At 36.9% G+C, this 13,575-nt stretch overlaps 1 protein-coding gene and 1 long non-coding RNA gene across 3 annotated transcripts in view; one reads left to right on the top strand and one right to left on the bottom strand.

Annotated features, from left to right (window-relative positions):
- The window catches only part of LOC126922456 (uncharacterized), a 58,431-nt gene that overhangs the window by 8,015 nt on the left and 36,841 nt on the right, over nt 1-13,575 (top strand). The window lies entirely within an intron of this gene.
- Nucleotides 1-13,575, bottom strand: part of LOC126922414 (uncharacterized) — a 60,752-nt gene that overhangs the window by 18,528 nt on the left and 28,649 nt on the right. Inside the window, exons 3-4 of one of the 2 annotated variants that reach the window (XM_050734983.1) lie at nt 13,387-13,503; nt 2,618-2,814 (exon numbers count right to left, since the gene is read on the bottom strand). The exons of the other annotated variant lie outside the window; for it this stretch is intronic. Of the exons in view, the coding sequence (XP_050590940.1) occupies nt 2,618-2,814; nt 13,387-13,456 (267 nt within the window). The 5' untranslated portion in view covers nt 13,457-13,503. The remainder of the gene's footprint in view (nt 1-2,617; nt 2,815-13,386; nt 13,504-13,575) is intronic. 2 annotated transcript variants of the gene reach the window in all.

Here is a 13,575-nt window from a genome sequence, read left to right as displayed (position 1 = left end):
CGAAACTATTCGGAAAGTTGCTAACGAATCGACTCCTTCCACCCCTAGAGGATCTGAAAACACTGCGAGATCATTAATTCGGTTTTCAGAAGTAACATTCCACAATAGAACAAATCCACTGAATAACACACAATATCAGCCAAACACTCGAAATTGATATTCAACAGGCATTCGACAAAGTATGGCATGAAGGGCTTCTTTACAAACTTAAAAAAATCCTACCACACACTTACTACTCCATCCTAAAGTCCTACCTAAACAAAAGACAATTCATGGTTAAATACTTAGATGCCGTTACCACAACATTCCCAATAGAGGCGGGCATAACCCAAGGTAGTGTTCTCGGACCCCTGCTGTTCTCCATCTACACTGCCGATTTACCAATAGCAACAGAAATAATTATACCAACTATACCAACATTTGCTGACGACACAGCGCTATTAGCGTCCCACGCCAACCCGATAATTGCTTGATCCACTCTCCAGCGAGGTCTCCACTCAATGAAAAAGTGGTTCCATAAATGGGGCTTCAAAATTAATGAAAAAAAATCCACACATGTAACCTTCACGCTGCGAAAACCTGTCCACAGGTCTCCATTAACAATATAACAGTTCCTAACAAGGACACAGTCAGATACCTGGCCATGACTCTGGACAGGAGATTAACCTGGAAACAACATATCCTAGACAAATCTAAACAACTCAGGGACAAACTCAAAAAATTTTATTGGCTCATTGGCCGTTGCTCCAATCTAAGCACGCAGAACAAAATAACGCTTTATAAGACCGTAATAAAACCTGTCTGGACCTACGGAATCCAACTATGTGGAACAGCAAGTAATTCCAACATTGAAATACTCCAACGCTTCCAATCGAAAACGCTAAGATCCCTAATAAATGCACCCTGTTACCAATGCACCTATGTTACCAACGAAACAATCCACCGCGAGCTCAAGATACCTACAGTCAAATATGAAATATACAAGTCCAGAAGCGGATATAACGCAAGAGTCAACAACCACCACAACCCATTAGTCACCCAACTACTAGACACGACGGACCAGATCCGCAGATTAAAAAGAAAATACCCTCTAGATTAAATCCTTACATTCTACTAGAACCAACAATATAAAACTATTATAAGCCATGTCATTGTATCATGCCAAATGAAGTTACTGAAAATTCTCAACGAGAATTGATTGTAAATATTCTAATAAATAAATAAGAAAAAAAAATTTCCATGTTGGTGGTTAGAGAAGGATACTAGCCGCCCTTGATGGAAAGTTGCTAGCGGGAAGCGTCGTTCGTGAGAAAAATAGATTTCTCCTATCTTCCCGTAGTTGGGACAAAGACTGTTTGTCTGTTTGAAGGACTTTAGTTAACTAAAACTTAAGATTTATAATAGGCTCTCAGACTAGCTGAACATGTACTGTGGAGATGCATCGACATCTGGTAATCATCTTACCCGAAGAATAAGGTCTACGTATGGCGAGCCACGGGACAGAAACCGTTGGAATGTTTACTGTCGAGTGCCGCTACAACAATTTCTTTTTATTCTTAGGAAAGCTATACTATTACTCCATACCTTTGTTAGACAAAACGTTCATCTCTTGATCGCGGCTACGTTCGGCGACTGGTTGTCGGTGCGAGCCTAAGCTCACTATCGTAAATCTCGAACAAATACAATCGAATTAAATGACTACAATTGCTTAATTACGGCTATGGAAGAATCTAGATTACAGTATTAAGAAGTTTTCCCAAAGTTCCAAAGGGAAGGCTCCGGTATCCTTCCATCTCCGACATATATAAGTACTATATATAATTATGTATATATAAAAGGATATTTTTAATATTATTTAAGCATATTTTTCTTTCATGTGGTTTGTTTCAAAACAATAGTTTATATACGGTATTTTTGTCTCATCTTTTACGATTTTATGAGTATATCTTATACAAAAAACTGTCATGTATGTATATGTCAGAGTTACTACAAATGTTTCCACTATTCGTAAACGATTTCTGACGTTCTCGCGATATTTATTGACTTTTAAAACAATTTACACAAATTTACAAGTATTTATACGATTCTTACTGATTCTAGTGATTTTCTCTGAGATCTTACGAGTTTATGTAAAATAAATCAATGTCATGATATTAAAAGTATGATACGGGTGTTGCTAGTTCATATTAATGTGTTTCTTATACACGGAAAACAAGCTATCTGTCTTCCTCTTACTTCCCTTATTATTTAAAATAATAAAATATTTAGCAAACAAATTATTTGATAATTCATTGCTCAAATAAAATTTTGGAATTTATTAATACTTTATTTTCAAATAAATTTATTTGTTATTTTATTTTAAGTTATTAATCATCTTTTTATTTAATATTTTCAGTTCAAACAAAAAGTGCTGTTTGAAATTAGTGTTTTCGAGATAATTGAAATGAATATTTTTCATGTAAATAATTTTCAAAAATTCTTCATAGCAAAACTTATTAAATATACAATTTTTGTGACATATGATTTATTAATAAGGATTTTGATATTGCCCTCATATGATAAATACAAAAATGTAACACGTTTGTCCCCTATGATCCATAAATAAAATATATATTACCTGGATTTGATTTTGTTCAGTCGTAGTACAGCTTTGTCTATGTTCTTGTTGAAATTTCGGTTGATATGGCTCCAACATTCTAATCTTCCGCCAGCGATTGAAGAATATCGCAATTGCCGCAACCCAAAGAAGGAGGACCAAAATAACAATTAAAGCCTCCTCAGCTCTGACTATAACTGCATTTGGTTTCGGAATGCCTGTTGCAACGTTATTTTCTATTATTATACATTTATCGTTGGAACCACCATGGATTAATATATTTTTCATATTGTCTCTATTTAAACGTATCGTATTCAAGTTTTAAATAACAGTGAATTATGAAAATATGTTGTTATTTTTATGTTCAGAGGTAGGATCACATTAGTTATTACTACGTTTCACGGATAAATCTATCGCACCGCTTTGAGCCGAAAAGAACCCTTATTGCACGCGCTTACAGACTATGGGGAAAAAAGGAAAGAAAAAAATATCTAGAACTGTCGATCGAATCTATTGACTGCCTCTAGAGCAATCTTCTAGTTACTGCCTTTTGTAACTAGCGCATCCGCATGTGGAGGGCGAGCACAAACTCACGTTGCTATCTTCAACAAAATATTTGAACACTTACCGCAGGAAATCTTAAGAAATGTATTACATACATTATTCGAAATTTTTTGAAATTTTGTTAGCATTGTAATGAGACATGACTATAGTTATCACATAGCAGTAATAAAATTTAGAACCAATTCGAAAATGTATGTAGAAGTTGCAAGACTTTTATTGCAAAGACATATTTACTTTTCACTAATATAATTAGTGAAAAAGTAGTATAATCTCGCTACGGTATAGTGAATATGTGACTATTCATATATTTTGATGATGTCCAAAAATATCTTGTAACATATATAGATACGATACATTTTTAAATCCGTTTTAAATACAAATATAATCACGATAGCAGTGTCTCGTTACAGTGCTAATGAGATCTCGAAATGCTTTATATAATATAATGCAGGAGAAGTTTCTGAGGGTGTCTGAATATTTTTGTGAGCCATTGCAGGTATAGAGTTTCTACAAATATTCAAGTACTTTTCTGGGTAACAGTATGACCAGATCATGCGCCATTATAATATTTAACATTGTCTAATAAACTTTTCCTTTTCCATAAACTTTAACGTTTATTAATTTTTAATGGATTAAAAAAATCTTACAAATTTTGAATCTCACTCGTAAAGTAATTCTAAAACACATGAACAACAAATAGAATGGAAGATCTTATAATACAAATGTCAAAATTATTTAAAATAGTGATGAAAGAAATACGCTGGATTACGAAAGTATTCCAACATCCTTTAAAACAGAGTAGTTTTTTTTAAATTAAACGTAAATTTTTGTGAAAATTTAGAAGGATTAATTTACTAAGTAAGATATAAAAAATTGTAATTAGTTGAAATCACGAAGAATAGTAATAGGAAAATTTAAACAATAATTTCGTAGATTTATGTTAGATGTGTACATGCTAGAAATTTTATCGGGTATATTATCATGAATTGACTGCGGATCTTTATGCAAAAACATATTTTTATAGGAAGTAAGTATAGTTATGAAATTTGATTAGAAATTTGTTTTGTCATTAGACGATTCTAAAAATACAGAGTTACGACCGTTTGCGGAGAGACGCGGTCGCGAGGAAAACGCGTCAGCGAGAGGCGTAAATTCTCGCTACGATTCGTATAATCGACGCAGTGAATTAGTCGTTCCCCTGTTACGATTAAGATAACAGAGGTAGATCAAAGAATTTAATACTGTATTAACAGATTAATATAGCTTGTATATTTAACAACAATGAATATAATAATAAAAGCGTCACAAATTATTTAATGATAAATACAGTTAATGTGTTATAAAAGTTATACATGACTTGTAATATTTCTCGATATATTCGTCAGACTTTAGCGACTTTATTTATCAGACCTCTCGATGTATGCTGTTAGAACCTTTAAAAGAGATTGACTGCCCTTCGACCATTTCTTTGACTCAGTTCCGCCTGTGCAGGCGACCTAAACGGACGTGCGAAACAGTGCTCCAGTGAAAGTGCGGCAAGAGGGAAGAGAAAACGGCAAAGTAAACGCCCATCGACAAAACGTGGAATCATGCAGATTCCACCAATAAAAATAACTAATTCGGGAGAAACATATTTTATAAATAGAGCTACAGACTCTACACATGCAGAAAAAAAACGATAACATGGAAATATCACAAGCCAACGACAGGGAAAACGAACCAACACACCACGAAGAAAGCTGGACGGTGGCAATTTCCAGCAAAGTAACCCCGTTCGCAAGCGGGAGGAAAACCGAAACAATAGAAAAAAAAACAATGGCTTCAGGATATCAGACTGCATAATTCATTTAGCGCACTGCCAGAAGAGATAGGAACGGACCCAACGGAAAGTCCGACAAACCGCATTCCTAAACCACCACCAATATACATAGATGCGAAAATAATAGACCCCTCATTGAACTGATAAACAACACGGCAGGGAAAGATAACTATATTATCAAACAGATAAAAATAGACCATGTGAAAGTGCAAACCAACACTCCAGACACATTCAGAAAAGTGTCAAGATCACTAAAGGATAAAAATGCAGTGTATCACACCTACTAGCTCAAATCCGACAAGAGCTACAAAGCAGTAATCAGGGGATTACACCCAAAAACAAATTCCGACAAAATAAGCGAAGAACTAGCAAAAATCGGACACCAGGTAAGGTCAATAAACAACATGATCAAGTATGATACCAAACGACCATTACCGCTATCCCTAGTCGTATTAGAACCTAGAAACAATAACAAAGACATATACGATATAGAAAAATTACTAAACACAGTAGTACAAGTGGAGTCACCTAGACATAAAAAAGATATCCCACAATGCACAAGGTGTCAGCAATACGGCCACACAAAAAACTATTGCAATAGAACCCCGGCATGCGTTAAATGCGCAAAAAATCATCTAACGATACACTGTCCATCCACGGGAAAAATAAAGGAAGTTAGATGCTATAACTGCAACGGAAAACACCCAGCCAATTATAAAGGTTGTGAAGCTAGGAAACAATTACAACGCAAACTGTTCCCGCCTCTACGAAACAGGACATACACTAACATACAAGTCCAACAGGACAGCACAAAACCCGAAACAATACCAAATACAGAGCACGCAATAAACACTAAACACATTAGCACCAACACCTTTGGTAGTCGAAGCTACGCGCAAGTAACGAGCCAATCGACACACTCAGACAACCAATACCACAGCAATAGTAACAACGACACTACAGAAATCAAAGAACTGCTCAAACAATCCATCACCGAATGCCGGTGAACACCGAAAGAACATCGAAATGCCAAACACCCATCAGGAAAAGCGCACGGAGGGACCGCACTGATAGTCAGAAACGATATGAGTCATTATCTACATAGCCAAGTTAATAAGCATTTTGTGCATTATGCATAAGCATAACAATAAGTTAATAAGAATATTTACAAGCAACCACTGTTACAGTTCAAACTAGCAGCAACTACTTCCAGTTGCCAGTGGTATGTGTGCCTCCGCGACACAAAATAACATCAAAAATGTGGGAAGAATACTTCCAGCACCTAGGGGACAAGTACATGGCAGCGGGCGACTGCAACTCAAAGCACACGCTATGGGGATTAAGAAACACTACACCTCGAGGCAGAACACTGGAAAAATACATTAGAAATAATAACCTCAATATATTATCCACAGGAACATCGACATACTGGCCGACTGACCTGAACAAAAAACCAGATCTTCTGGACTTTGCAGTTACAAGGGGACTAAACACAAACAAACTAAAAATAACACCCAACCTCGAGCTTAGCTCCGATCATACACCCATAATAATTGAATACAGAAACAAACCAATACTTTATAGCAAACCAGAAACACTATGCAATAAATCCACCAAATGGCAAACTTTCAAAGAAATAATAGAAAGCAAAATAAACTGCAACATCCCGTTGAGAACTCCTGAACACATAGAACAGGCAGTAGCAACATTGACAGCAACTATTCAAGAAGCAGCAAGGACAACCACTACACCCGAATCAACCAGCAGACAAACAATAACAATTCCGCAAGAAATTCGAACTGTTTATGTTTCCTTGTGCTGCCTGGACATAGAACATTGACGGTGTGGTGAATTTTTGGGGTCTAGGTTCTTGTTTGGTTATCTCTTTGGGTCTCAGTTTTGGATACTTATTATTATGTAGTGTTTTATAGGCTGAGCATCCTTTACAGTTCGCAGGATGCTCTCCTTGACAGTGAATGCACTTCGCGGGGGTTTCTGGGGATTTAGTGCATTGGTCAGTGGGGTGACTACCTGCACATTTTACGCACCAGAAATTATGATTGCAGTATTTCTGCGTGTGGCCGTACCTTTGGCACCTTTCGCATTGTACTATCTCTTTCTTTACATGAACTGGTTCGATCTTAACTATGGAGTTCATCAGCCGGTTGACGTTGTAGATTTCTTTGTTATTTTCTTTGTGTTTTATATCTATGAAAAATAGCGATAGTGGATTTTTTGTGATTCTATGTCTTATGTTGCTGATGTTAGTTACTTCGTGGCCGTGCTTTAACAATTCAAACTTTAGTTCATCAATATCGGCTGAGTGTTGGATGTTGCGTAGCACCGCACGAAATGGTCTTTCTTGCATGAGCTGGTATGTGTGGAAGTTGGCATTCAGGGTTTTTAACAACTTCGTCAATTTTCTGTATGCGTCTGGGTTGGTCGGCAGGATTTTTACACTGTTGTTGCTGATTTTCAATTTATATTCCTCCTTGGCGATTTCTTTTTGAATTGTCTTTGTCATTGATTGAATGTCAATGACATCATCAATGAAGATTGGCGGGTGAAGGGGGGTTTGTGTAAGTTGTATATTTACCGCTGCGGTTGAGTCCATAGCGTTATCAGCCTCCAGTATCGCGAACCTGTTGTCGATGGTCATTTCCCGCAGGGAGGGCTCGCCTTGCGAGCCTATGGGGGCTGGCAAACCCACGTTCACGCAGCCAGGGGGACCGTCGGGACAAGCGTCCCGCTTACGTGAGTCCCTATGTACACCGCAGGGAAGGTTGCCGGTGGAGAGAGGCGGCCACACTCTCTCCAAGGGGCCTTGGGTAGTAGCGCACCCACGATCCTGATGCCAAGGATGGGACCCTCGGGGACAGTTCAGGGTTTGTAGGCGCCCTGTAAACCCCGCTTACGTGAGTCCCATCTGGAACTGCCGAGCTCGGTTAGCAGGACGCCGGGCCGGTAGCGACGTGGCCGTACATCCACACGATAGTCCCACCAACGACTTAGGTTGGTACCACAGGCTGGTCGAGTTACAGCCCGGAGGGAGTAGCGACCCCTCTGCTCGGCCAAATAATGGGTATGGACTCGTGGTGGCAGTGGTTGATGGCCAAGATGCTGGCAAGAGGGCCGAATTAAGGTGTTCTCTCCCACCGAATGGCCTTCGGCGTGTGAGCAGCGTCCCACCTGCTCCGGTACCGTCCCGGTAGACGGAAGGGCTTAGAAAGGGCCTCGTTCGACCTGAGACGAGCGACAGCCCCTGCAGGCCTAGCTAATCCAGGAAGCAAGGCACTGTGTGCCTTGCGCGACGGTTGGGCGTTTACCCAACCCCAAGTCCAGGTCCAGGGGACTCGGGTGCTGTATGGATCTTTATCTGCGGAAAGTACCCGTCACCAAAAGAACCACTAAATGTAAATGTCGGTGGTCATTTGGCTGACTGGCGGGTTGGTTTGCCTCTTGCTCACATTAGTCCTGTTAGCTTCGAGTTTGCGTTTTTTCGTATGAGGGTCGTTTGCAAAGAGGAGTGTATTGCCCCTTTGCCACGGGGGAGGAAGAGCGGCGTTGTTGTAACTAAGCTCCGTAGAGCCCGTTTGGGATGATTGGGCCATCGTCGATCTAGTTAATTCAATATGAAAAAACTAGTCGAGAGGCTGTGTGAACACTTGGCTAGGTTTGTTGAATTCGCTTTCGACAGATGAGCGTCACGTGTTGTTTTGTGAACTTCACAGGGCACTGGACACACGTCTGCACGCTTCGGCACTCACCAGCAAACTGAACTAATATAGATAAAATTATTTTAATAATAATTATTCTACCGAAGTACAAAATAAAAAGTTCTGTAACATTAAGTTGCTTGATTTAACATTAATTACTAAATAAGCATGTGTTATACTGTTTTTCTAAAGTAAATACTTAAGTATACAACAAAGTCTGTCTCACTGCCCCAAGGTCCGTCCTCTTAACGATGCCAACCAATAAACACTGTGTTGAGCGAACATCTAAAGCTATGCGCGGTCGCTACGAAGCTGCTTCACTGTTTCATACCTTACACTTCATTGTTTCCTACCTTAACGTAGAGTGTAGCTTACACAATACAAGTAAGCGAAGCAAGGTTAACCGCGCTTAAATTCACCGAATTTTGGGAAATAAAAAGACAAGGCGAAGATGACGGCGGTGGATCGAAGAATATTATAAGAAACAACTCCAATATAAAAATAGGTTAAATATGGCGTTTAAATTCGACTTTTACGATGATCCCGAAAATTAGTTCTCCTAACTATAAAATAAACTTAAACAATATATGGTAAAGTATATGTAAAAATATGAAATTCAGAAATAGTATTCAAGTCACATCTCTATCATAAATACTACTTAAACCTATTTCTAATATCTTCGCGTCGTTTCACGCCAAATCAATCACTTCTTTTCATTTTTGTTCAAAATGAGATATGATGCGGTTTACGTGAAATTAGGAAGATGAATGAAGTTAAATCTTCGGTTCTAGAAACATGAGTCTTTGAATTTTACCATTTCTATCAATTTTGGTAGAACTGGATTGTGCATTTGAATTTTTATCTCGAAAAGTATTTATCGTACTGAATAAACTATTTTTTGTTTTAACCGAGTAGAATCGCTTTGATCGAATAAATTCTTATTATGTTGAAAATGCTTTTTAAAATATTAAAAATTATAAACAAATTTTTCACCCCTCACCTCTAATTTCACGTGACCTGCACTATATCCTATTTTGAACAAAATTCGAGGCTGAGAAGAAAGAATGATCAATCTGGCTGAGAATGACAAGTAAATTGAATAAAGTATGCCCTACGTGATATGATTTATCTTGAGGTATGACCTGGATTAGATTTCATGTGAGGAAAAAATGGGAGCTTGAACTCATGTGACCTACTCGTAAGAGTAATGTTCTAAAATGTAAAATCCAAGCAATGAAATATCATTTATACGCGAAAGAAATTGTCACTATTTAGGTATAGCAGTGATATGTGTTTCGACCACTCGCGGAGAGATGCGATCGTGAGGAACCACGTCAACGGGAGTCGTAAATTTCCGTTACGATTAGACAATATGTGTATTGAAGAGCAACAAGTATCGTGTAAAAAAGAAGAAATTCTGAATCAGTTGGCTGATTGGCAATATAATAATATCGTGTTTTGTCTCATTTTAATCAGAAAAATCTTACCAGTGTGTTCATGAAATTTTTATTCACTAATATTTAACTTGAATAAATTTCATCTCGCCTCATCGATACGAAAGCGAAATATACGATTCAGTCAAGTGCTCAAAACAAAATCACGGGGCGGACATAATGGAAAAAAAATAAACCGATGATATAAACAACAGTATCATTGTATCCTATCGGGATATCAAAACGGATATCAAAGCGGGAGACCAAAAGTGGTCAGATGGCCATGAGGCCAGATAATATCTTGTCGGCAAATAAATAACATGCGTCTGTTCTAACGAAACACAACTTACCGCTACAAAGAGCAACTTTCAGTCCATTTTTATGGCTTTATATCTACGTCATGAAGTACAATAAATATAATCATGTTCTATTATTGAGTTCAATTAGTATTACAAAATATCTTGGTCTGCCGAACTTCATCCAGCTACGACCTACTAGCGAACCATAAGCAATTTGACGATCAATTTTTTCGATCAGCTATTTACAGGCCTCGCGAGGCAGCTTTGTATTGTCTCTATATAATTTAATAACTTGTGAGTTTATGAAAAAATAAGTTTAATGTTTCTTTTGATATTGCCTCTGGCCGAAATTCTGGATCTTTCCTCTTACTGCATAACAATCAAACAAACGAAATGTCTTTCTATAATTTCATATCTTTCCTATTATTTTAGTATGAAGCTAGTAGTGTAAATATTACCAAAAGACACTTAAAAATCTAGGATTTTCTGTACAACAGATATGCGTCAAACTATGCATAGAAACACATTCCCTTAGTTAACCCTTTGTCCTACCCGCTAACTCCCGATTGCTCAGGCCACAATAAACAAGAAAGTCGGTCACACGTCGAACTATTTAGCTGTTTAGCTGTGTGCTCCAACCTGCACAAAATGTATGCGACTTATGATATGTATTCGGCGCAACGAAATGAATTGTGAAATAATAAACACATTTATGCACAACTAATACTTTTAAGATGTCTGGGAAGTAATTATGATCGATTTATCAGTGAACAAAAATGATTTAATATTTGAAAATGGATAATGTATCAGTAACAATTCGTAAATTAATACCTAATTTAAATTAATCACTATTAATTAACGTTTTGAGAAAAATCGTAAAAAATTAGTAATCTTCAACTGTGTGATATTTCGAAACAATGAGATACATGTAACGCAACTCGATGTTGTTTCCTTACGTTTCTTATTTTTCGTACATACTTTACAAGCTCTTGTTGGATTTTTTTCAATGGTGTGAATCTATATCTTTCGGAAAATGACCTCAATGTTGCTCATATGATCTCATTGTTATATCTGTGTTCGATAATTGCCCTCGTCTTTTATAATCTCATAGCGGTACGTTTTGTAATAATGTTTCGGCTATTTGAGGTTTATACTCGGTGTAATTCTGTTTCTTTTCCATATTGTTTTCTGTTGTACAGATTATATGAATTAACAAGTGCCATATCAAATATGTAAAAAAAGATTTTTCGCTACGCTTTCAAATATTTCCTCTTAACAAGAAAGTACGCTAATATCTGATCTTGGCGATCAATAACCATCATTCCTCTGTTATAATGAATAATACATTTTGGCTTGAAAGAAGGGTTTAGTTGACTTCTGTTTTGTTCAGTCATTTCTATAGTTTCGTACCTTTGTAGAGATAAGAGATAATATGGATGTCTCGTTTATCCTTCCACTTCAACGCTAATATGTCATTGCAGCTTCCTATCCTGCATTCCCCTTTTTTAAATTTTGCTTTAACAAAATCTTTCGGCATATTTTTTCTATTAAAACATACTGTCCCAACAACATTTGTTCAATTTTTAACTAAAATTAAAAACAGTTTCGGCGAAGAATACCAATTACCTATATACAAAGTGTGTCCTTTATATAGTATTGACTTTGATAACTCTATGCCAACACTTTCACATGCACTATAACCAAGATTTGTTTTATCATTACCTGAATATATTGTAAAATCATAGCAATATCCCGATGTTGACTCGCACAGTTTATAAAATTTTCTCTCGATCTTTGTCTTCTTCAAAGGATTAAATTGTTTATAAAACATGCGTCCCTTAAATTTCATTAACGATTCATCGATCGCAATGTTCTCTTTCATTGCGTATATTTCTTTAAATTTTTTATTAAAATAGTTTATTACAGGTTCGACTTTACGCAATTTATCCATTTCGTCAGTCGTATCGTTATTTACAAAATGGAAAAACTCAGTGATCTGCAAAAATCTTTTCAGTGGCATAATTTTCCTGAATATCAGTGTTTCTACAATGGCTCTTTTAGACCAGTTTATCTGAATTTTTGGTTTTTTAACTTGAGCCATTATTATGCCTAATGCAAAGTATATTTTGATTTCATTACAATTTACATGGATCTAAGTCTCATCAATTTTCTTTCTTTTATTTTCATTGATTTGCTTGTCCTACGTAGCGATTCGTTTCCGTGACAATATTATCCCAAAATACATTGTCAAACATTATATAAAAAATGTCTAACTCTTTTTTACTTCCACTGATCTAAAATTGCTGCTCTTATGCCAAGAGTCTGTATATACTTCCAGATTCTTGGCTTGTTATTTTCTTCTCGCCAAATCCATTGTTTCGATAACTGATGTTTGATCATCATCGGTGTTCAATGATTAATTTTCTTGGACATTTTCGTACAGGAAACACAATATCGCTACCGTCACTATCGTTATAAAGAAGGATCTACCGAATCACTATCCATAATAGTAATACACTTCTCACTACTACCATCAATATTAGATTTTTTTACTATCATGATACGTATAAGGGTTGTCTAATTCTTTTAGAGAATTATAATGCAAACGTGTGAACATAACGAAGAATTACACATAGCTAAAGTAAGAAAATATCGAGAGCAACTGAACCACGAGTCTGACTCGTATGGTTTATGTTTGTCCCAAATGAAGTACCACGAGCCAGGCTCGTACTTATTGTTTTTGGCCCAAATTTCTTACCACGAGTCTCACTCGTTGTTGTAGAACAAGGCGTTAAATGCGGTAGTTTACTAAAACACGAAAAAGTCGATTTCTTCATGGTGAAATTCAAAGATACGTTCGACCGTTCAGTCTTTCTGAATCGTGGATCACGCATGATGTTCGAATTAAGTACAAGCAACGAAAGTTCGTCTTCTGCGTTTTATGTGATTTTAAACTCACCATCTGGATAGGTCGAATTGATTTCAGCGATGACGTCCACTTTGGATGGCATTGATCCGACAAGAATCATGTCTTCCGAAGCTTCCTTTAGCTCTAGTTTGATTTCTGTCACGTCTCCTAAACAAACGAAAACGATATGATATATGTACGGGGTATCAAAAATTATTTGTCATGACTCTGGAAGATGAT

This window comes from Bombus affinis, chromosome 12 (assembly GCF_024516045.1).
Source record: "Bombus affinis isolate iyBomAffi1 chromosome 12, iyBomAffi1.2, whole genome shotgun sequence".
NCBI lineage: Eukaryota > Metazoa > Arthropoda > Insecta > Hymenoptera > Apidae > Bombus > Bombus affinis.
This window is presented reverse-complemented; position numbering and strand designations above follow the sequence as displayed.